Below are 23,903 nucleotides of genomic sequence, written 5' to 3' on the forward strand. Positions count from 1 at the left end.
AACAAAAACAAACAAGATAGTGGCAGAGGAAAGTAATGCATTCTTAACATTACTAGCTGCTTACAGTCTTGAGGCTGCAGACAGATGGCTAAGCCATGTCGAGTGCTCTTCGTCAGTTTTCCTGCCACCCCGGTGGTTATTGTAGGCGAGAAGCTGAAGGGAGAGACTGGACAAGTGGTAGAAAAGCAGTGTGAGCTGCGCCCTCGCCGGGACACAAGGTGGACGAAAGACGCCAGAGCCCACTGCAGCCGGGACAGCTAGACGAAGGCTTGACGACAGTGCCAGCCAAGGAAGCACCACAAGCTGAGTCACAACAGCAGTAAGGACAAGAAGCATGTCATGGGCAAGTGCAGTTAGAGCCCAGTGTTACCTCAATCCCACAGCGAGAGGCAGAATCACGTCACAGCGAACGGCCCAACCTTGAGTCAGAGATATATCACAAAAATCAACGACCGCCACACCCAGAGTCTGACACATGTCACACGTTACATCTGCAGAGCGCATTGAAAAAAATAATAATATTTAAAGTTAAACTACAATGTTGCGGCGTTTTTAAAAAATCTGTTAGTTAACCTCAAGATGGCGAGCGATGCATAAAGAAAAGCGGTTAAAAAAAAATACACAGTTGTGGGAGAGCATGTCCTGCCTGCAGCACAGCAGGAAAAAGCCATGAAAGAAAATAGTACTTACAGACTGCAAATAAAACATACCAAGTAACAGCACACTTAAGAGGGCAAGCCCTCATGGGAGGTTAAAAAAGGAAGAAAAGTCAGTACTAAGGAGGGACTTCTAAGCCTATTCAGGAATCAAAAGCAACCGTTTAGAAAGGACAGTAACATAAGCCAATTGAAAAGAAGGGTGGAGCTTCAAGTCCATACCCGAATACAGCATGTCTCGAAGAGACAGCGCAAGCGCTGCCTAGGCGCGACCTAAAAAATAAACTAGTCACTTCAGGTTGCACTGGACTACCACAGAAATGGATAAAAACACACCCTAGATCAAATAGGCTCAACAGAGCAATAACAATTTATGTTTGCTATTTACTATGAAAGACATGACCTTCTGTAAACAGAAAACTTCTGTGTAAAACCTCTTTGGCAGAAAGCTCGGATTTTCAGATATCTATTTTTTAAGTTTTTACGGATCATAGATAAGGCTTGACTCTTCCTAAGAGGCTAAGTGGCTGCTCAAGGGCAAAGGGCAGAATCATATCAAACTGAAAAAGTCAAGCAATTGGGAACAGCTAGTCTATGGTGGCAGGTAAAAGAAGCAACTGGTGTATTTGTGACAGCATGAATCCAGATCGAACTCTGCAACGTCTTGCCCTTATGCAGCAATCATTGAACAGTGTGCAGCCTGCAGCAACGGCAGGTATTAACGGCAATTCAGACAATGATAACATCCCTAGGCTCCTTCTCACAACAAAGAATTTTTGCAATGCAAGAAAGCAAAAAGGCTATTACCTTGTATATTATAGGTCTCTCAGGACACTATAAATTCCTCTAAATCCACGCAATCAAACTTCGCCTTACTGGATGAGGGGCTACATAAGCAGTCACCTTAAAAGGCAGATCAATAGCCCTCACCCATCAAGGCTGAAATGTTAATCTTCTTATGTGCATTACTACCCAAAGCACTCAAGACTACTTCATGATGGTATTCAGTGCATTACAAATATACCCCCCCCCCCCTTCACTCCCCCAAAAAGAAAAATGGCCTCAGGAGGGCACTATTCTGCTATCTAGACAGAAATAGAAAAGTCCAGCCAGAAAAGCATCTGCAGTACCTTTAGGGTACACCCAACTCCTTCCGGTCCATATGAACAGCCCCCTTCTCGGACAAATGGAAGAGATGCATGAGTCTTCCCTGATGGTTGGTTCTGGTGTCAACTAACTATCTGTGCAATGCTGATTTTACTTAAAAACATACCATTTATAATAGCTGCAACAGAAAAGTTTCTATAGACAGATTATTTAGCAACCATGGCTCAGTTGGGATTAAACAAGTTTAGTACTTTATAGACATTAGCTTGGCTCACCTAGCAAATTTAAGGTGTCTGTTGATTAGACATTTTTATTTATTTCAAGTACATGATGTATAGCTGACACCAAGGAGCGGCAGAATGCTTTCTAGAACCTTTAATTATAAGGAATATCTTAAACATGACACACTGCATCATGAACAGATTGGTTGGGGGGATTCAGTTGAGAATGGTAGCCGAAAACAGGATGTGATCAGCATAGGGAAGTTTAAACACTGCAGTACTGGTCAGCTATACATCTTAACAGATTACATTAAACCGATTTACAACTTGAGGAACTAGGACGCAGTGAATTGTCACACGATTTGTGGTCAGGTACAGAAGCCGCTCAACTACATATCCAGTTAATCTCCAACTAAGTCTTCAACTATTCTGGTTTGCATACAGATATGAAGCAGGTGCATATGACCAACCTTGTTAGTTAGGAAATTATGCATTATACAAACGTCTATTCCATACTTATATGTGAAGTGACACTGGTTCCTTCCATGTTACTTGTCTAAGAAAAGAGTTGAGGATATAGACGAGAGAAAAGGTCAGGACGAGACACAAAAGTTTGAAAGAAGCAAGGAAAATAAAGAAGTAAGGAGAGGAAGAAGAGAATGTAGGGTAGGAAGGAAAGTGAGTGGAGATAGAAAGCAGGACAGAAAGGAAATGTGAAGAAAAACAAGAATGAAAGGAGGTGAAAGACAGATAGAGAGCTCGAATAGAAAAAAACTACCACAACCTGTTCATAACACTATGGTTTCTTAACTGGTTAGAAAAAGAAACTATGAACCCTACCTACCAGGAATTTCACCTGCTACATTTTTACATAGTGCAAACTTTCTGTGAATAAAACAATTCTGCTTATTAGCACGGACTACTAGAATTCAGTGTATACTCATATGTGGCACAACATGTCCAAAACAAAGTAAAGACTGAATGCCTAAGATTAAATTGGTTGTCTAGTGCAGCACTTGCCGCAGACTTTACTGAGGCAGCGGTCGAGATACTAACCCTTGCAAATAGTGAAGGCAGCCACTTTCTATCAGAAGATGGATTAAATAAAAAAAGGAAAAATACAAATGTTACAGGTATGAAAGTATCCCTTTGAACTCAGAACAAGATGAAAACCTCAAAGATAAGAACAAAACTTGAGACTCCTCTCTTTAGGCAAACATTTGGGCATCTAGATGTTCTAGGTCACCGCTGTTAAGCTGGCAAATGTTATACTCATATTTAACAATTTCCTTTCGGGCCAGCACACTAAAGTAACCTAGGGAATAATATGGCATAGTATTCTAGCACAACAATTGCAGTCCTTATTGGCTCAATACCCAAGATTGGTCTCTTTCAGAATTACCGTGGCTTCCTCTTTCATACAGCCATGACATACATTTGACTAAGTCAGGAACCCGTACTACAATCACATACACTTGGGGCACTAGTGTATGTGGCCCAACTGTGTGATTTTTGCTGTGAAAATGTGCACATTGTTTTGGATTGACTATGAATTGAAACAGAACCTCATAAAATCCCCACCATTATGATCTGGCACCACCCAAGATGTTTTTATTTGGAGATATATTAGTGTTGGCCAGTTACATTATCTGTAACCCTATTTTTATACACTAATCAGGGATAAAGAGATCTTTCACTGAGGAAGAAGGTTTCCGTCCCCCTGGGGCAATTTCTTAATCACACCTCCTGGATAGCCACTTTGAAGCATCAATGGGGTGATATCACAGAGGAACCCCCAACACATCTCTTATTGCAATATATTCACGTACTGGGCACGGGACGTCATCTAACAAAATGGTTCACTGATTCCATCCGCTCGCATGCTGGCACTGACTTAACGCCCATACGCAATAAGTGGGAGATAGACCAGACTAGACCCTACACGCTGAAAGAATGGGAAGGGTTGTTAGACAGCCCTGGGCAGATCCCTAGAAATGCCAAGTTTAGGCTTATTCAATGTTCTATAATCCACAGAGCTTATTTGACCCCAGATAAAATTAATAGATATTTCAAAAGAACAGATACATCCTGTCTTCGCTGTAAGCTGGTAAATGCTGATCTACTACATATGTTGTGGTAGTGTCTCAGACTGCTGAGTTATTGGCACGGTGTAATTAGCTTACTGACAGTCAGCATGGACAGGCCTCTACCGTCCACGTGGGAGGCCTGCATAACGGGTATATTTTCTAGACAGAAGGACCAAAGGGCGACCTCTAGATTCCTGGATCTGGGCCTGGTGCTGGCCAAAAGGCTTATCACATGCCGCTGGAAATCAGCTGATCTTGCATGGAGCTCTAAGTCGATGACTGGAACATGCTAACTATGGATGAGAATGATAATTAACCCCCTCAACTTAATAACAACTATCTGCACCGTTTTTTACTAGTACTGTAAGAAAACCCAATAAAGATCATTAGTTTGTTTACAGGCAATTTTAACGGTTCACAGATTGGATCCCACCACATAGCACTTATCAAAATCACCTATATTTGGCTAACAATTTAAAAAGATGTCTGACAAGAGCTCCTACATTGGCGGCCACACAGGCAAAATTGAACATCTTGGCTGGGAGAGTAGCAGATCCAATTACAAATCTTGCAACTTCGATTGGTGAGGGTCTTGCGTCCTGATCACTGAAATGTAAACAAACTATAGCACAATTTGGACTCTCCGTTAAGAAGAAAAACGTATAAGTATTCTCCAAAGGGATCGTTTTAGTCTAGTGTATTTGGTGTGTATGGTGAACAGATGTGTAACGAGCCTATAATAATTTCCTCTCACTCTCAATTAGTGGTGGTGACAATATAATCATTGAACTTCTGTCCAAATTTATCAGGATAAGGATTGTAAGAGCACAATCTCTAAGAACCAGCTTTTATTATGGAAAAAGTAAATTAGCTGCCAATGAACTGAATATTACATTTGTTTACATCTCGTTGCAGCAACAACAAAAAAAAACGCAAACTTCTGAACAGCATTGCCATTTAGGCATTCATTCAAAATGAACTCATAAGAGCTTAAACAAAAATAAATTAATTGCCAAACTAATGTAGCATGAGCAAAGTAGCACTGTGGAGTAATTTACAATTGCAAAACCACAAAGAAAATCACAAAAAATTGACCTTTAGAATAAAGAATATATTTCACCCTCTGTCACGCAATAGTTTCCATTACCCTATTTGTGAACTCTGGAGAAAGAATCGGTAAATTAAATTATGTTGGCTAAAAGAAAAGATTTAAATGTCAACTGTTCATTGTACTTGGATATCACTTGTAGAAGGAGCAGTTCTAGCGTGTCAGGGTCTGAATAAGAGAAACCCAAAGTAGGAGAGAAGTTCTATTGGTCAAGGATGCGCATGTGGACCAAAAAGATGACTTGTATTCGTCCTTCAAACAGAAATTAAACATAACGCTGTTGTTTTCACTGTGACTTGGAAGGTTAGGATGAAGGAGGGTTCTTTGGCTGCCCACTGCTAAAAAGATAATTAAATAATTTCTAAGAAACCCGACTGTGCCCATATGTGACAGGGGATGCAATATAGTTAGAGTACAGATTTCTAAACACAAACCAAGATCCGAACATAAATGCTTTAGAAACCCTAAATTAATTGATTTGCTTCCAAGCAAAAACAATTTACAGAAACAAATCATGTTGCACTTGAATCTGGAACATCAACATTGACCTACAGTAACCTTACCACCAGGATAGAATGGTCACACCAGAACAACAAAACACAGCACAAGAGAATGACGGCTATGTTCCTCTTCTCTAGTGGAACTGTGCCGCAGAACCTCATTGAACGTTTTGGCACCAGTGATTAGCCAACCTATACTGGATATTTTTAGTTCAGCTTGTAAAGAAGGCCCAGTCCCCACAGAACAAAAATTCTAAAACACGGATTACAAATGAGTGCAAATTCTGTGTTGGGTTAAAATTCCTGTTTGCACCTGAAACACAATCACACATCAGGTACATACTGAAATAAATGCAGATATTTGCAAGTAGGCTGTACGCATTTCTATTTTTCGTATTCTTGGAGTGGGTGACATTATGAACTAATTGCATGTTACTCTCAAATCTAAGGGTACAAATAGGAATCTGGTGCAAACTGTGCTCCTGCTAATTACCACACACAGCGGGAATGAAAATTGTTCAATCTGCACCCACAATTTGCATGAATTTTGTTCTGCAGTCTGTGTTGGCTGGCTCCTGAAGGTAGCTCTTTCATTCATGCATGCGTGTTTGCTCTGGCATGGTATACCTCTAAGACTGATGGCTGCATTTTGTTTTGTACTACCAATCTTAGGGCCCGATGTAGGTAAATTAGATTTACTGATTCATAAATACAGAATTTTACCGATTCGGTATTCATGAATCGGTAAATCTAATGTAGGTAATTTTTCGGTAACTTTACCGATTCTGTAATTACCTAATCGGTATTTGTCATTGATTCTTATGGGCCTTGAAGCCCATAGGATTCAATGGCAAATACCGATTCGGTAATTACAGAATCTGTAAAATTACCGAATTGCCAAGGGGGACAGGGTGTCACTTTGACACCCTGTTGCACCCCTGTTTGTGGCTTGTGTGCCGTGTGACACACACACATGCCCTTAGGCCATGTATGTGTGCCACATGGCACAGGTGTACATGCACAGATGTGCATGTACACAGGTATTCGTTATTTACCATGCAATAGTATTACATGGTAAATAACGAATCGGTAAGGGCCTGTGGCACTGTTTTCAGTGCCACCTACATATTGATTTACCGATTCGGTAAATTTACAGAATCGGTATTTTATCGAATCGGTAACTTTACCGATTTGGTAAATATACCGAATCTGTAAATTTTAAGGCCCCTACATCTCCTTTTGCAAATACCGGTCATTAGCAGTATATTCCTTCATGGCTATCCGTTTTTGCCCAGCAATTGCAGTTTTACGTTTGTGTGTTTAGTAAGCACTCTGCGCCCCGTACGAATCTGTGGGTCTCTGGTTAGTCTATTTGACCTAGTTTCCTCTATTCTGCTAACTCTTTATTGACCTGCCTCTCAATTTAGATGTATTTTTTATTCTTACTGCCTTAACACTATTCTGGTGTCATCTTTGCTTTTCTATAAACTTTGTATAGCAACACTTGGACCGGTCAAGTCGGTACCAACTGGAAGTCTCTGTGCATATTTTGAATTCCTTTCAATACGGTTTACCTTGCAAACGAAACTTGAACGTTAGACTTGTGCAACAAACGGAAACGCATAAGCTGTGCCATAAAGTTCATTTTACCATCCTTGCACATTATAGTGCCATGCAATTTCACAAAATAAAGAGGATAAATCTAAGTGTTAAAGGTAGGAGAGTATGAAGTATCCCTTTGAACTTAAAATAAGATGAAAACTTCGAGATTCAGAACAAAACTAAAGACCCATACCTTTTGGCAACATTTGGCAATCAGACGCTCTAGGCTAGTGGTTATTTCCTAACCTGTGGTCTGAGGACCCCTGGTGGTCCGCAAGGCTCACTCAGGAGGTCCATAACTATTTTACATAGTTGAATAATATTAAAATAAACACATTTAAATTAATAAAGTATATAGAAAATAAGAAGCAAAATTGAAAATAAAAAAACGTTGTCTGTATTGGATTGTGAATTTAAAAATTTGATCAGTTGTATGGTGTATACTTGTTTTTGTATATTGTCTAGAAGCTCAAATAATAAACCTTGCTTAGGCTGGAGGTCCCCGGCATTAAATAATGACAAAAGTGGGGGTCCCCGGATCCAGGTATTGAATGAGTGGGGGTCTACAGAAGTCCAAAGATTAAGAACTGCTGCTCTAGGCCACAAGTGTTAAGTTAGCAAATGCTATACTTGTATTTATCAATGTCCTCTGGGACCATCATGCTAAACTCTAAACTAGCCTAGAGAATAATATGCATGGAATTCTCTGTTGTGTTCTACCGATCTAATAAGAGATACATATGGAGAGAATCAGACCCCTACATCGATACACACAGAATCCACCCAGAATGCCCATCCACTACACATTCAGCCTTGTTCTCAAATGCATATATTTGTGCTTATTGGCAGGTAGAATTGAAAGCAAAGAAATTGTTCTGGGCATTCTCAGCAACGCATGAGAGGTATGAGCCATGGATCGCTTAAACTTAATCCATATGGGGATACTTGAATATCTATGACACAAGGTCTGAAATGTCTTGTCTTACATCAATAAATACCTGAATTCTTATGAGACTGCACACTTCAAAGTTTTCTACCAGAATTCCAATACAGAGAAAAATCGAGAAACATCCAAAAAGCTACAAAATTAGGTAGGTATTTTACAAATATTGCAAGTATTTAACTAGCTGTGTAACATTTAATTAATTAGTCATCAACATTTGAAGTAAAATTATAAAATATTTTACTTCCGCTTTCAAAACCAAATTCAATGCTTTTTTCCAATAAAATTGGTATCATACAATGTCTGCAGCATGCAATGTGAAACACTGGACAAAAACATTAAAACATAAATGAGAAAATAAGGAAGTGTTTTAACAACGAATATAGCACTGATATTTTACACAAGGACATTTCTATCCTTGTTGTTTTAAATTATACACATGTTAAATCATTGAAGCTTGATACACTATCCAATCCAGATTTTCCAAATTGTGACACCACAAACCTTCTATTTGTATTTACATTTGTTGGACTTGTTCATATCCAGTGTTCATGCAGTAAAACGAACGTGCCATTCAGAAATATATTAAGGTTCGTTCTCAAGCCACTTCATGCTTTTCATGAGAAAATAATTATTTTTTAAAAAAGCACAACAAAATGTTTTCAAAGAGTCTTTGCCTTTTACAGAAAATGGGATGACCCCAGCAAAAAATGTAAAACGAAAAAAGAGCAAACCATGCAAGTGCCTCTTACAACAGCTTTTCAGGATCATACCTTTGCAGCTGGCTTCTCTTTAACAGGCTGATGTAAAGCACGTTAACACATTAGACAAAAAAACTTTGGTTAGAATAAGAGCAGCATATAAATACCCAGATGTGAACTCAGAATTCTGACATATTAACCATAAGCTAAACGGTATGGTAATCCGTTACCTTGAGACCACACCTCTCGAAGTATGCCTCTTCATCTTTTCTTGCAAGCTCACTGCGTTTGAAGTATTTTTTGTTTTCCTAAAAAAAAAGTAAATTATAAGTTGTCTGAGAAGGACACATTTACAGTTTAAGTGAAGTAAATTTGCACTACCTTTATTCTGCTCTTATTCAAGTACAGTGCTTTATACAGAAAACGTTGCCAATTTATTACATCTTTTAGCTTTAGTGAGAAATCCGAGAATTACCGATATTTAGCTGAGGTTTCTTTTGGATTGTTTGTTGTAGCTTCTTCCAGGTGCAACCTTGGTTCTCCTCGCCGATGCTGGCGTACTCACTTTTACATTTCACAAGTGCTAGAGGTCGAACTCTGCATGAGGCAATTCACTAACAACAGCTCATAAATGTGCAAGCATCTATGTGAACCCTCGTTAGGCACTGAGCAAAAGAATGGCAGACCAACCAAGGATAGCTTGCAAAATTTCAAGTGATAGCATAGCATAAATTCAAAGCAGGAACCTGCATTTTGAAAAGTATAATAGCGTTTTATTAGACTTCTAGAGAAATTAGATTTTTTTTAAACAGATCTAGCTGAAACCGCAACGTGTGAGACAGAGAAAAATTTTTTCATAGACTGAACACGAAAACAACTGCATGTGATAATAGGATCCCTGTGCCTAAATTATATGGTAAAAACCCTGGTAAATCCAATTGAATGTTATCCAAATTCATTCTACTAAACCATGCTTTGTTATATGTACAATCAACAGCGGTCAATGCCCACCACATACTTTGAGACTGCTCCTATGTCATTTATTAATTTGACCCAGAGAGATATGCTGCAAAATGTTCACAATGAACATACAAAGGTGGGGGTGTACGAACTGTTACACTCAAGAAACCGTACAGACCTCTTCCTACAACCTCCGAATACCTGCCAATTATATTGCAGCTAATGGATCACCACCCTGTAGAATTTAGTTATAAACCTATAATCGACACCTGCAATTTGCTTGTTGCTATTCACTTACTTATGCACTAAACGTTCATGATAATGATTACTCCAAGCAAATGTGACATTATTATATGATCAGTAAGTCAATAAAAAAAAACTTTCTTTCAGTCAATGTGACCTTAAAGGTACAGTTAACAATACATGCAGATACATTTAAGACTACAATGAGAGTTTGATGCACATATTAAAAACAATTTATTAAAACAGAAGTAGGCATTGCCTGACACACAAGTTTGTAGATGGATATTGCCTGCCACAGTTTTGAGGTGCCCTCTATTCAGGTTACTTCCCCAAAGGATAATCACATCAGGTATAGCAGTGAATTGATCAAGGCTGGAGACAGTACTGGCATTTGAAAGTGCATAGTGCAAGGTGAATAAATGATTTAAAAGTCCGTTTTTCCTAAAATATGGTCACAGATACTACACACAAAACATTTGATTAAAACGGAGTAGGCATTGCTTGACACACGAGTTGGTAGATGGATATTGCCTGCCACAATTTTGAGGTGCCCTCTATTCAGGTTACTTCACCAAAGGATAATCACATCAGGTACAGCAGCGAATTGATCAAGGCTGGAGACAGTACTGGCATTTGAAAGTGCATAGTGCAAAGTGAATAAATAATTTAAAAAGTCAGTTTTTCCTAAAACATGGTCACAGATACTACATACAAAAAAAAGATTAAAACAGGAGTAGGCATTGCCTGACTCACGAGTTGGTAGACGGGTATTGCCTGCCACAATTTTGAGGTGCCCTCTATTCAGGTTACTTCCCCAAAGGATAATCACATCAGATATAGCAGTAAATTGATCAAGGCTGGAGACTGTACTGGCATTTGAAAGTTCATAGTGCAAGGTGAATAAATAATTTAAAAGTCCGTTTTTCCTAAAAGATGGTCACTTATACTACATACAAAACTCGGATACAACTAGCCATTGAGCAATAGGCCCTGGATAAAAAAAAGGTACATGGATGCATACTATTTGCAGATAGATGGTGATAGAAAGGTTTCCTGAAAGGAGCCCCATTTCGTTTATGCAGAGCCATGGTCTATACTTTTTGAGATGGTTTTAAAAGTGCTCTGCGGGTACACAACATAGAAAATAGGAAACCTGCTACTGAGTATACTATCGGGATGCTACAGTCATGTTTCAGTATCCTGAAAGCCTCTTTCTAATTTTCTACAAATCTGCATCAGTCATCGTGTTCTTGCCTTATGATAACCGGGGCAGCTAAAGAACACATGGAGGACTGATTATACAGGGCAGTCACGTGCCAGGCACTTTAAAACTTGCGGACCCCCCCACTTGTGTGTAAAAGAGCGAAGAGGCAAGGCCCTATGTCTAAATTGTAGATAGAGCTTTCTTGCAGCTGCCAACTTAATATCATTCAGGGCCGGCTCAAGGCTGTATCTATCTTTAATTTCTACAAAGGCTGAGGTCAACTTGCCTGCTAGGGGGTTAATATGAAGCTGAGCTAGTTTAAACTGCCGTAGTGGTCCTTTAGCGATATCCTCGAGAGTGAGGTGCAGGCGAGCTCCGGGTCACCCCAGAGTTCACCCCACCGCAAACTAGCTGTCATGTGTTGTATGTACGCAAGCCACGGTAGTTTGCCCGCCCCCCATAGATGCATCACCTCCTTTAGTTCCTCCCTGCATACTGCAAGTTCTGGAGTGACCCACAGGCACCGCCAGTATAGAAGGGGTCTGAGATTAGATTCGTCGGCGATTGTCCCTACTCCCAGGTCTAGTCGGAGCGGGGAGAGAGGGGTGCTCCGTGGGAGGTTGAACAGCTACCTGAGAAAGTTGTTTTCTGTCTGGGTGAGGCTCTCGGAGCTACGGGGGCCCCATAATTCTGCGCCATATAATGCCCCTGCCCTGGCTTGAACCCTATATATTTCAATAGCAGGGCTCACCGGTTTGTGGCTGGACGTACGAAAAACCTTCAATAGGCCACCTGACGATTGCGCCAATTTCAGAGTTGATTTTTTGATTTGTGCCCCCCAGTCCATAGTTGCTATGATGGTGATGCCGAGTTAATTGAAAGAGGATACTCTCTCAAGGGGTTTACCGTTTAAGGATGGATTTGCTCGGGTACTTTTGGTGGTGTTAAACGCCATAAATTTGTTTTTTGGGAGATTGATTTCTAATCCTCTTTCACTAAAGAACGCTTCAAATCGGTTAAGTACCCTCTGGATCCCCATGGGTGATTTAGATACTAGTAAGGTATCATCGGCAAACATCATTGCTGGGATTTTGCGTGATGCCAACTTAGGGGCATCAAGATCTTTCTCTGCAAGCAGAAAGTCTACTAAGCCATTTATATAGAGGCTGAAAGGGGTGGGGGCAAGCACACAACCCTGTCGGACGCCGTGTTTTATCGTTCTGTCGTTACTGGACTGGTCCTCTCACGTCTGGACTATTGTAACAGCCTTATGTTGAATGCCCAACAGGGCCTACTAAACAAGCTCCAGATCATGCAGAACGCAGCCACCCGCCTGATCACTGACCCCCCTAAGTTTGCCTCGGTAGCTCAGGACTTGGTAAAACTCCACTGGCTGCCAGTCCGAAAAAGAATAGTCTTCAAAGCACTTTGCGTGGTCTTCAAGGCCCTGCACGATCTGGGCCCTCGGTGTATGAAGCTGCTCTTCCACTGGCATAAACCAGCAAGAAACCTAAGATCTGGGGAGCAGGCGCTGGTAACAATCCCTAGAGTCAAGAAAGCGCGATGGGGAGGCAGGAGCTTTTCCCTTGGCGCGGCAGAGGCTTGGAACAGATTGCCACTCAATCTCAGACAATCTTCGGACCTGCTGTCTTTCAGAAGAGCGCTCAAGACCTGGCTCTTCACTCATTAAGCTCTCCACCACCCACATACACTGGTTCAATCACGTTAGCGCCAGGACACCTTCGGGTAACAGGGCGCTCTACAAATGTGAAAAATAAATAAATTAATAAATTAATCGGGATAGGAGCTGTTCGCTTTCCCTCCTTGCCGAACCTGATTTGGGCATAATTATCCTCGTGCAGCCGCTTTTTGACTTGGGATAGTTACGTTGGAACCCCCATCTCATGGAGAATTGTCCACAGCTTTACTGTTAGGACCAGGTCAAAAGCTGACCTCAGGTCTACGAATATTAAGTAGAGGCTGCCACCCTCCAGACACATGGTCTTCCAGTGTAATATTTGTAGCCTGAGGATTTGGTCCAGTGTGGACATTTTTTCTCTAAACCCTGCCTGTAAGGGAGTGAGTATCTTCTGTTCCTCCATCCAGCTATGCAGCCGGAGGAACAGCACACAAGCAAAGATTTATTGCGCATACACAGAATTGTGTAAAATGTGTTACCTCTTTATCGTGTAACAAGGAACACTCTTAGGCTGCTTGTATTAGCTCTTAATCTGCTCAATGAGCTGGTTGTTAGTATTCCCTTTACATGGACAAAGCATTTCAGAATCCCCTTTTCCCAAACTTTTGATATGATTTCTCTTTTCAGATTTAAAAAATGTATCTTCTTACAGAAGCACAACAGTTCCCTCAAAATGTATTCCTATTTTTTGATCCATGCAATGCTAGTGCGATGTAATTTTCAAAAGCCACAACTGGTTAAACATTGAAAGCACTATACAAACGAACACCGGCAAACCCAAAAGGACTCACTTATGAGAGCTATTGGTTTTGGCAATGATTTTTAGTCATGCTGTTCAGCTGGGGAAGCAGGCTGACAATAGAGTGTGTGTGTGCGAGGGGCTGTGCCAGCAAGCTGACAACGAAGGATGGGAGAGCAAGCTAACAATGGCAGGTGGGCAGGAGGGTATGGAACAACAAGGTGACAACAAAGGTTTTGTGGGAGGTGATGGAGAAGCAAGCTGGCAAAGGCAGGTGGATGAGAGAGCTTGGGGGAGCCAACAGACAAGGGTGTGGTGGGGAACAAACACGGAGAGGTGTGTGAAACAACATAGGGAGCATGAGGAACCCAGAGGGCGGGGGATGCAAGCTGAGAGGGAGAAGAACACGTGGACTGTGCAAAGATACAAAAGAGAGCACAGAAAGGAGGTGGGGAGAAGCAAAGGTGTAAAATCAATGTTGGGTGGGATAAGTACACAATGGCATCCCAAAGAAGGGCAGGGAAGCACACAGGAAGCGGTAATGGAACAAGAGCGAACGTGGCAGAGGGGGATACGTACATGAGGGAGAGGATTGGAAAGCACACACACTTTCATAGAGTGCTTAAACAAAAAGAAAAAAGAAGCGCCTGAAAACTGAGCAGTAGAAAGGCACAAGTAAGTTGGTCCATGCTCTAGGGAAGGGATACATTCAAGAAGAGGAAGTGAAGCCGACACTTGCTAACGAATTAGAAGCAAGCAAACGGAAGTGGCAATGAAGCCAACCAATGGTAAGCAACTGACTGCCTTTAAGCTCACTGTAAGTTAACAAAATGGCTTACACAGACATCACATGCGCTGATTAACAATGAGCATAAAGTTACTCAATATAACTATAAAGTTATTTAAATTACATTTTTTATATTTCTTAAAATAATGTAACAACTCTAAGGAATATCACATATTGTAGCAATCATTTTGACACAGTAAGTGCTACACGTCACCACAGTTAATTACAAAACAAAACACATGGGATGTGGACTTTCCTGTTTTTGTGGCTTAAGATTTATGAAACTGCACGACATCTTTCATGAGCTCAAAGATCAGTGTATGCCTGACTGATAATGATGCCTGTGCATACATCTCCTTCACGAACCCACGTGCTCACTGTCCATTTTGCTTCAAGCAAATTTTCCATAGTTGCCTTAATACTTGAATCTGCAGAAATATTTCGCTGTGTCTAGGAAATAAATAAATATCAACTTGTTCTTTGCAGTGGGGTAAGTTTATATTGGAAACTGGAAGGTTTAGGCAAACATAATTCTGCAATCAGTTAGTACAAGAAAATGCAGAGTTATGACAAAGTACAGAATAAAAACATGTTTGGCAATGGTGGCTTCTGTGTAGCACGTTCACCCTGCTGCTGCGTTCTACTCAGGAGAACATACGAGCATTTGTATATGCTTCCTAGGCAGGCTGTTATCAATAACCCGTTTTAAATATAGCCCTACATACGGACTCAAAATAATAGATGTTAACATCTTCTTGTTTAATGACCATCAATTTGCCTGCGTAGGCTTGAAGGCAGGATTACTGATAATGATGCCGTGAACAACTGATGACCAACCAGAAAGAAGCGTCACAAAATAGAGTTTGGCGAGCCACTTAAGTCATAAGCAAGCTGCATGGCTCTTGCTCCTGTCGTTGCCCTCTTTGAACCTAGAGTCAAATATAGGGCATGTCTTTGTGGGGATTCTGCAGCCTACCCTCTTACCTCAGTAATCAAGCACACCCCCGGGTATTTACCGCTTTTTACTGAATTCCCATTGAAGTTTAAGCCGTTACCTTTGATGTAACAGGGGAGATAAAAATAAACATTCATGCTGTTTCTAGACTGCACAGCGTGAAACCAGGAAACCTGGAATATATCCCAGCTTCCTCACTTGACGAAATTGCATGATCCTAGACCCTTACCTTATTTTATCCTAGACCATTACCTTATTTTCGTTCGTTCATAAACTTTATTCGGTTGAATATAAAAACAAGCACAAGAGTACATCAATAAAAACGTATTTTATTTATCCTCTTTTCCTTTGTCAGCACATTTGATTGCATCTTGAAATAAGTCAGCCCATGGTGTGTGTTGCACAACCACATCACCTGAATTTGTCGTACTCAGTGGTCGAAGTGGGCGGGATTGGCAGGGCACGGCGTGCCCCTACTTCTTTAATTCTGTAGATTCCGTTCCCCTACTTTTTTATTATGAACATGCGTCCCTGGACGTCAGAAATATTCTGTTCGTGGACGGGCGGGGAGCAGAGAAGGAAAAGGTCTCTGTCTCTTACTTCCTGCCCAGACAAGAAAAGGAAGGTGTCCGATTCTGCTCTGCCACTGGCAGCTGCCTCCTCTTTCTTACAACTATTCCCTCTCGTTCTGTCTAACTCCTTCTCACTTTTCCTAAAATCATGAATCAAGAAATGGTTCTCACCGTCTCTTCCTGTCGTCCATTTGTACCCCAGTGAAATGGATGTAAAAAAGAAAACCACTTTTGCTGGAAATGCCGTTTTGACATTTTTCTATTCCAAAGTGCAGCCTCGGAAATAAAATGTTCAAACTCTGAAAAATAATTAAATAAAGCAAGATGGAGTGTTCTTAAAGTGGCCAGATAATTTTTTTCAAACACCAAAACATTAGCGCCACTTTACAGAGTTTGCCAGTAAAGCGCTACTTTTGTTTTCTTGTCTTTCTTTGAACAGCATTGTTTTCCTCCAGTACCTCCTACCTGGAGGCAGGGCCGGCGCTAGGCTTGGGCAGTGTGGGCAGCTGCCCAGGGCCTGGCACTCTGCCTGCCAGGATGGGGCCCCCCACAATGGCAATTAACACCCCACCAGTCCTCGTGTATGTCTGCCGGTCAGAGTCAAAGAAATGCTTCACAAACGGGCTCATGGGAGGGCCTCCCCCTCATGGGGCGACTAAGGGATGGTGTGGGAAGGCCATGGGGAGGGTACACCTCTCAGGCAGCCAGTTCAGAGACTCGGCAGGGCGCCCATTGTCAGCACTTTAGCCCACACAGGTTTAACTCAGCCCCCAAGCAATTCTCACACCTTCAGTTCGAAATGGGCTGTACAAGAGTTGCTTGAGGTGGCTGAGAAGAGGAGCTGCGGCCCAAGAGGAGTCTGAACAAAGCAGCTTCCCTGAGATCAGAAGGTGTCACTTATGTAGATTTCAGGGGCCTTCCACATTCCCTTTAGCCCAGGGCCGCGAAAATCCTAGGACCGGCCCTGCCTGGAGGTACTGCAATACCTGGTTGATGGGTGGATTGGAAAACGAAATGTGTACGGCGGCTTTGTGTTCACAAATGTGGTCTTTTGAAACCTTACTGCGTAAGCATATAAGCAGTGGACATTGAAATGGGTCCTTTCTGGGCCCTGTAGTTATGTCCTTAACTTTTCAGGCAAAAATACTTGTTGATTTCTGAATAATGACTGTAAAAGCATTAAGTTCACCATGTTCCTGCTTACATTTTACATGCTTTATTAAATCTTTCATTCCTTATGAGTGTTTGCTTTTTCCAGGATGTTGTTTCCTTTTCGTTTAGGCAGCATATTGCTCTTGCCTAGTGTGTAATTTGAATTGAGTCGCATCCAGTTATTTATAGCAGGTCAAATTGGATTTTAGCTGAAGGGAGTATGAGTTTCTCTCAGTGGGGCAGTATGGTGTTCAGTGAGGGAGCAGATGTAGCACTCGGGCAGAGCTGCTAAATTTAGAACTGGGGAACCAGATTCAGCCTTCATGAACAGTCCCCCAGACCACTCTCCTGAGGGAGCACATTCCCATGCCAGACCTTAGAAGGCACCAGAAAAGCCCTGGTGTGTTAGCACCAGCAGGTGGACCCTAGCAGTGGCAAGTGTGGGTTCACCTTGAAGGCTTGCCCACCACAATTCATACTGAAGTTCACCTCCAGTCTTGCAGGCAGGACTATGAAGTAGCAGACCCTAGAGCAACAGTGACTCTGTCACTGTGGTCACAGGACCCCTGAGAAGAGCTGGCTCTAGGGCGGTGCGACTGGTGTGACCACAACAGGCGCTGCCTTTGAGTGGGGGCGTCGTATATTATGGTTTTAAAAGCACTTGCTGCCTCCTTCCTGGCCGCCAGCTATTTTCTGCAATAATAAAAATGTCATGATAACTCTGATGAATAAACTTCTTCCTAGAGCGAGACCGGAGATTTGTCTAGTGGAAGTTTTGACAAAGATAGCGCAGAGGGTTAATGTGCCTGCTGCAAAGAAAATGTACCAGGCCCACCACAAAGTGCACATATTGTAAATAGGTCAGTGGGTTACTGCTTTTGTCAGTGAGATCCTTTTGCTACTTGCAGTTTATAAGTTAAAATCCTAACAAAGAACAGTGAGCTATTAACTTTCATCTAAGAGCTGCATACAAACTGCAAGGTATAAACTAGAGCGTTATGGTTTTTTCCCTAAGCCTTTGATTATCCTAATGTTGCAAAAAGTGTTATTTTTGATACAAGTCAATAATGATTTTTAAAGAGAACCCCCAATCACGGTATTAAGTTTCAAATTCTGAGTTTGTGTTTCTCCAGGCCAATCACTATTAAACTATATCATGTGACTCCTACACCTTGTACTCCTTTGTCTTATGTAACATTTTCTATAGTCATTTACACACGTAAAATCGATTGTCTCTGTGTATATTGCTGAAAACAGAAACTCCATGGCTCAGAAACAAATGGCTCGTGCTTCCGCTTTTAAGCATTTTTGGGACATTCTGTGATTAAAATAAATTCACAAAGTGGAATATGTTTCTAATGTCAATAGCTCATATTAATCGTTAAATAATCATGTGTATCCATTGGTTGAATTACATAACATAATAAGCTGTAACTGGTCAGTGAAATGCCACACAAATACTAAAGATTGGGATGTTTTGCGCATCCTGGCCACACCTCTAACTCTACCCACTGATCCAATGCTCCGATTATTCCCGCCCTCTGATTCTCCGCCCACAGTTCCCCTACTTTTTTTTCCCCACTTCGACCACTGGGTACTAGACTTTTATGTTGTTCTAGCTATACAAACAACCTAGGCCACATCTAGGAACTAACTTCCATCTTATTCTTGCTTCACTAATGTTTCCTTCGTCAGGCTAGTAAGGTTTCTAAGTTCATGTTTACAAACTATCACGCCTACGCAACAATACAATCCAATGGACTAAAATAGATCGCTTTAACTTGCTAGTGAAAAATCCAAATTTTTTGAATTTGGGAGAATCTTTACTACATTGTTACATGAAGTTTGTTGCGCGATTCATCTCCAAATATACTGATGGCTTGGCTCGTGTAGCGGCTTTAAGTGCCGAGCGTGCAAGAACCTTGGCTAAGCTCTACTTGCCTCTCCCTATGAATTCATCTGCTCCCCCATCACTATCAGAAATAGCAACATAGGACACACATCAACAGAAAAGCTGCTATTATCCATCCATGCCCAGAACACCCTCCACTGACCCCTCTGTCTTTCCTCACCCCTACAAGCGCCTTGTCCTCCAACAGCTTTCTTTTACGGGCGATCTCTGCCTTCAGAATGTCCATCATGGTGCTGCCAGCGAACAGCCCAGGCGTCTCACAACCCCTCTAAGCCCCCATAACAAAAACAAAACACACGGGGTAGGCAGGGATGCCACTTGAAAATCACTTCCGGTCCGAATCTGAAGCATAGGGCTGTCATTGGCTACCTTTCGGACCAGTTGTAATCGTGCGGGCGGCTTACGTCATGCCGTATACACGCAGCCGGAGCTCTTCTTTTTACGTAACACAAGTTCACTCCTCCTGGCTTGCAACAATGCTTATTAATTGCAGGTATAGTGGATTTGTGTGTTCACGTTGTTGGCTTTACGCGGCGCTGTTCGATTTCTACTTGTACTTGCTGCGTAGAGAATGACTGCTTTGCACCGTTACCGGTGCCAGGAAAAAAACGCGCTTCTCGGGTGTTTTTTCACATATAAATACAATTCTGTGGCAGAACCTAAAGCTTCAGGTTATGCTTCTTTTAATTTATCTATTGAAACAAAGGAGCCAATGTGTTACGTCAGTATTCACTATCCGTTAATGTTAATAAAGATTTCTTAATAATTGCATATATATCAATAAGACCCACAAGCAGGTGATCGCAACACAGCAGCTTCTTTTTATGAACAGGATTATCTGATTATAAATTCTATGACATAAATACTACCTAAAAATTCTATACACATTACATCACAATATGAACTGGCTTTAAGTGGATTAAAATTATCACAAAGTCAGTCAAGTTAATTGTATGTTTTGCATCTCAGTATAATTCTGCACATCTGCGCATCAATTGAATCTCACTCAAATTAAATGTGTGCCTCTGACCGGGTCCCTTAGCATTTCCAGTAGCCCCACCCCTTAGCCCCGCCCCCAAACTCCGCCCCCTAGTTCATATCTCAATTTGGTGAGTACCTGCACTTATTTTTTTCCATTTAAAGCACTGGGAAGGGCTGAGGTTCAATTGCATTATATATGGAAGGGGGTCATGATTGGTGGAACAGGATGGAAGATGGCCTAAAGGACGCACGGGAAATGTATTTTGCTGAGTATTGTTTCATTCTGTTGTGCATAATAGTATATAGTTAACATCATGTCAGCTCACACACACGTACACTTCAGCTGAGCCACTCAATGCAAATTTGCTTCTAATCTACCCTGAGGACAATTGGATTACGCTTCACTAAATAGACCACCAATCTTCACAACAGGTAAATCAACTCACAAAATCCAGAAAAAGTGATGAAAGCAAATTAAATCGGAGTAATTGTCCTATTACAGGGTCGCCCTTTAGACTGCAGTGTCTCTGCTTTCTCAGAAGAAAAAGAGTGGGTGCCAAAAATAATACTGTTGGACTACAGCACTCAGTTTTCACCATCTTCGTGCAAGTCACAGGGGAATTATGGGGGACCAAAGAGATGCACCAGCTTGGCCAAATTATCAATGAAGCTTCTTGTACTGAAAAAGTTCACAAAAACGAAGTACTGAATTTAGGCCAATAAAATACTACTTTAGAAAATCCAAAGGACTTTGGTTTAAAATGTTAGGTTCTTTCCTAGATCAGGTGGCCTTGTGAGTTCTAGAGCTTTAAGGTACAGACTCCCAACTCATGGTCTTAGACAACTTAATATATTCCGTGGTCGGAGAAAAACAATTCACAACGTGCTCTGTAGTATGGTTTGATCATTATTGAGGTAAAGTGGTTAGTTTCTCTTCAACTAGAGCTTAAGACCTTACGATCAATTACCCAACAAATAACTAAACATTTAAAAATTTGCAAACATTCGTGACAAGAATTTTCAATTCTATTAAGGACTAGGAGGCGAGGATTATGCTTTTCTCATTTCTTTAATGAAATGCTCAGCAGCCAATAAATGAACAAAAAACTACATCTCCCATGAACACCCGGGAGTAACCATAGAGTATAGCGTATAAAAGGTCAACACATTAGTCTGTCTTCCTCTTTCTTTGTGGGAAAATGTCCAAGTTAAAATAAAATCCTAAATACAACAGGAACAACAATTCCAAACAGGCCGCTGTCATCCAGAGGATCCTGAAAAAGGCAGCCGAAGAACCATGGGTCCAGAAACCAGGAGGAGCAACCGATTCCGCCGAGGAACAAAATTCATCACTTCTGGTCTGAACCTGGAAAAAAGATACGAAGCCATAATATCCAAAGTAATATTACTGAACAACAAGTCAGGGAGGGAGAACAAGGAATGAAATATTTGTAACTGCGTATATACAGTCATAATACATTAGCATACAAATATGAAACACGGGTGGGATAATCCTCGCCTCCTAGTCCTTAATAGAATTGAAAATTCTTGTCACGAATGTTTGCAAATTTTTAATTCTATGTCAGGACAGGAGGCTCTGATTATGCTTTTTTAAAGCTGATCCACCACCACAGAAGCAACACTATCAATAGGCTTAAAATAAAACGTCTTAAACACAGAAGCAGATGACCAATCTGCAGCCTTCATGATATCAAACAGAGTAACACCCATGGAATAAGCTTTGGATGCCATCGCTCCACGTGCAGAGTGTGCGCCAAACACAGAAACATCAATTCCTGCTTCAGACATAAGCCCCCGCACCCAGCGCGCCAAGGTAGCTGGAGAGACAGGGCGAAAAGGCCTTTGTAATGCAATCAGAAGCTGACCCTGCATGTCTGAGCGCAAAGAAGCGGTACTCACCTCATAATCCTTCAGGTATTGAACCACACAAAGGTTGGGGTGAGAAGGAAAAGAAGGATAAGAAATAGAAGGCGTATTAGATTTGGTACGTCTGGAGAGACGAAAGGAAACTCCTTCAGGAGTGAAGCTGCGACCCGCCAGATCCAAAGCGTGTACGTCCGACACGCGCTTACATGAGACCAAACATAGCAACATAGTCAGTTTTGCAGATAGTTGCTTGCGAGATAAGGAAGCATTGGAAGGCCAGGCCTCCAAGAATCTGAGGACAACTGAAACATCCCACAAGGTAACATACTTAGGAGTGGGGGGTTTTGCAAAACGAACTCCTTTAAGTAACCTGGAAACAAAAGGATGTTCACCCGCGGGTTTCCCATCTATGTGGGCATGACCCGCCGAGATAGCCGACCGGAAACCATTGATAGTCGAATAAGCCAGACCAGAGGTGGCTAAGGATGCCAAGAAATTAACAATCAAGCTGATATCTGCTGAAACGGGATCAACTTGTTGTTGTGAACACCAATCGCACCAACGCTTCCAAGACCCCTTATACCGTTTGTGAGTATTGGGAGCCCATGCCTCACTAAGGAGCTTGGAAGCGTCGCTTGAAAGGCCTGGGAGCGACCAGCGATCCCCGAGATCCTCCACGCGAGAAGGGGGAGGGAGCCTGAGAGGATCAGGGGATGAGGATCTCCGAGAGGGTCCAACAGGAGATTCCACAATGGGGGAAGGAGAAACGGTGGAGCCGAACACATTTCTAGAAGGACCGGAAACCACGCTTGAGCCCTCCAGAGAGGGGCAATCAGAATCAGATCCGTCTGAAATCGTTTGGAGTAGGCCAATACCCTGGGAATCATTAGAAATGGAGGGAAGGCATAGCAGAGGGTCGATGGCCACTGCTGGAGAAAGGCATCCGTGGCCAGAGCCTGAGGGTCCGGCCTCCAACTGTAAAAATGCGGAAGCTGCGCATTGAGGCGTGAGGCAAAGAGATCTAGTTGGCAAGGACCCCAACGCCGATGGAGAGCACGGAAGACCCGAGGATGCAGCCTCCAATCGCTGTAATCCCGGAGATGCCTGGAGTGCCAGTCCGCTATCTGATTGTGGCATCCCGGAAGGTACTCCGCAATAACAGTGATCTTCCTCTGCAGACAGAAGTGCCAAAAATCTTTGGCGATCTCCGCCAGGACTTTGGACCTGGTCCCGCCTAGTTTGTTTACATAGCGGACTGCTGATATATTGTCCATCCGGAGAAGGACACAACAACTGGTCTGCAGGGGGGAAAAACATTTGATCGCAAAGGAACCCGCTAGAAGTTCCAGACAGTTGATATGTAGTGTCAATTCCTGAGGGGACCAACGACCCCCGGTCGAGACCGAGCCGCAACGGGCTCCCCAGCCCCACCGACTGGCATCGGATTCTATCACTAGATCCGGGGACACACCGAAGAGGGCTCGGCCGTTCCAGGCCTCCATGTGGTCCAACCACCACTGCATCTCCCACCGGACCTCCTCCGTAAGAGGAATCTGATCGGAATATCCGAGACCTTTCCGGAGATGAAGAATTTTCAGGCGCTGCATTGCCCTGTAATGTAGAGGACCCGGAAATATCGCCTGAATGGACGACGCCAGCAGACCTACTACACGTGCCAACGACCTCAACGACACAGTCGGTCTGGAAATAACAGATGTCAACTCTCTCTTGATATAACGCATCTTTTGGTTGGGCAAGAGAAGTTGACAAGCTACCGAGTCGATCTGGAAGCCCAGGAAATCGATACACTGAGCTGGAACCAAAACCGATTTCTGAACATTGATTAGAAAACCCAGAGACTGTAAAAGAGTGATGGACAATTCCAGA

At 42.2% G+C, this 23,903-nt stretch overlaps 1 protein-coding gene across 3 annotated transcripts in view; it reads right to left on the reverse strand.

The window, feature by feature from the left end:
• PRPF18 (pre-mRNA processing factor 18) overlaps nucleotides 1-23,903 on the reverse strand; it is a 297,642-nt gene that overhangs the window by 217,589 nt on the left and 56,150 nt on the right. The window contains exons 1-3 of one of the 3 annotated variants that reach the window (XM_078674212.1): nucleotides 19,309-19,504; nucleotides 9,156-9,233; nucleotides 8,998-9,024 (exon numbers count right to left, since the gene is read on the reverse strand). In XM_078674212.1, coding sequence (XP_078530338.1) covers nucleotides 8,998-9,024; nucleotides 9,156-9,233; nucleotides 19,309-19,377 — 174 coding nt within the window. In that variant the 5' untranslated portion in view covers nucleotides 19,378-19,504. Of the gene's footprint in view, nucleotides 1-8,997; nucleotides 9,025-9,155; nucleotides 9,234-19,308; nucleotides 19,627-23,903 lie in introns of those variants that run through there. The other 2 variants (XM_078674213.1, XM_078674214.1) reach the window with 2 other exon arrangements.

The sequence above is a fragment of the Lissotriton helveticus genome, chromosome 1_1, assembly GCF_964261635.1.
Source record: "Lissotriton helveticus chromosome 1_1, aLisHel1.1, whole genome shotgun sequence".
Lineage (NCBI taxonomy): Eukaryota > Metazoa > Chordata > Amphibia > Caudata > Salamandridae > Lissotriton > Lissotriton helveticus.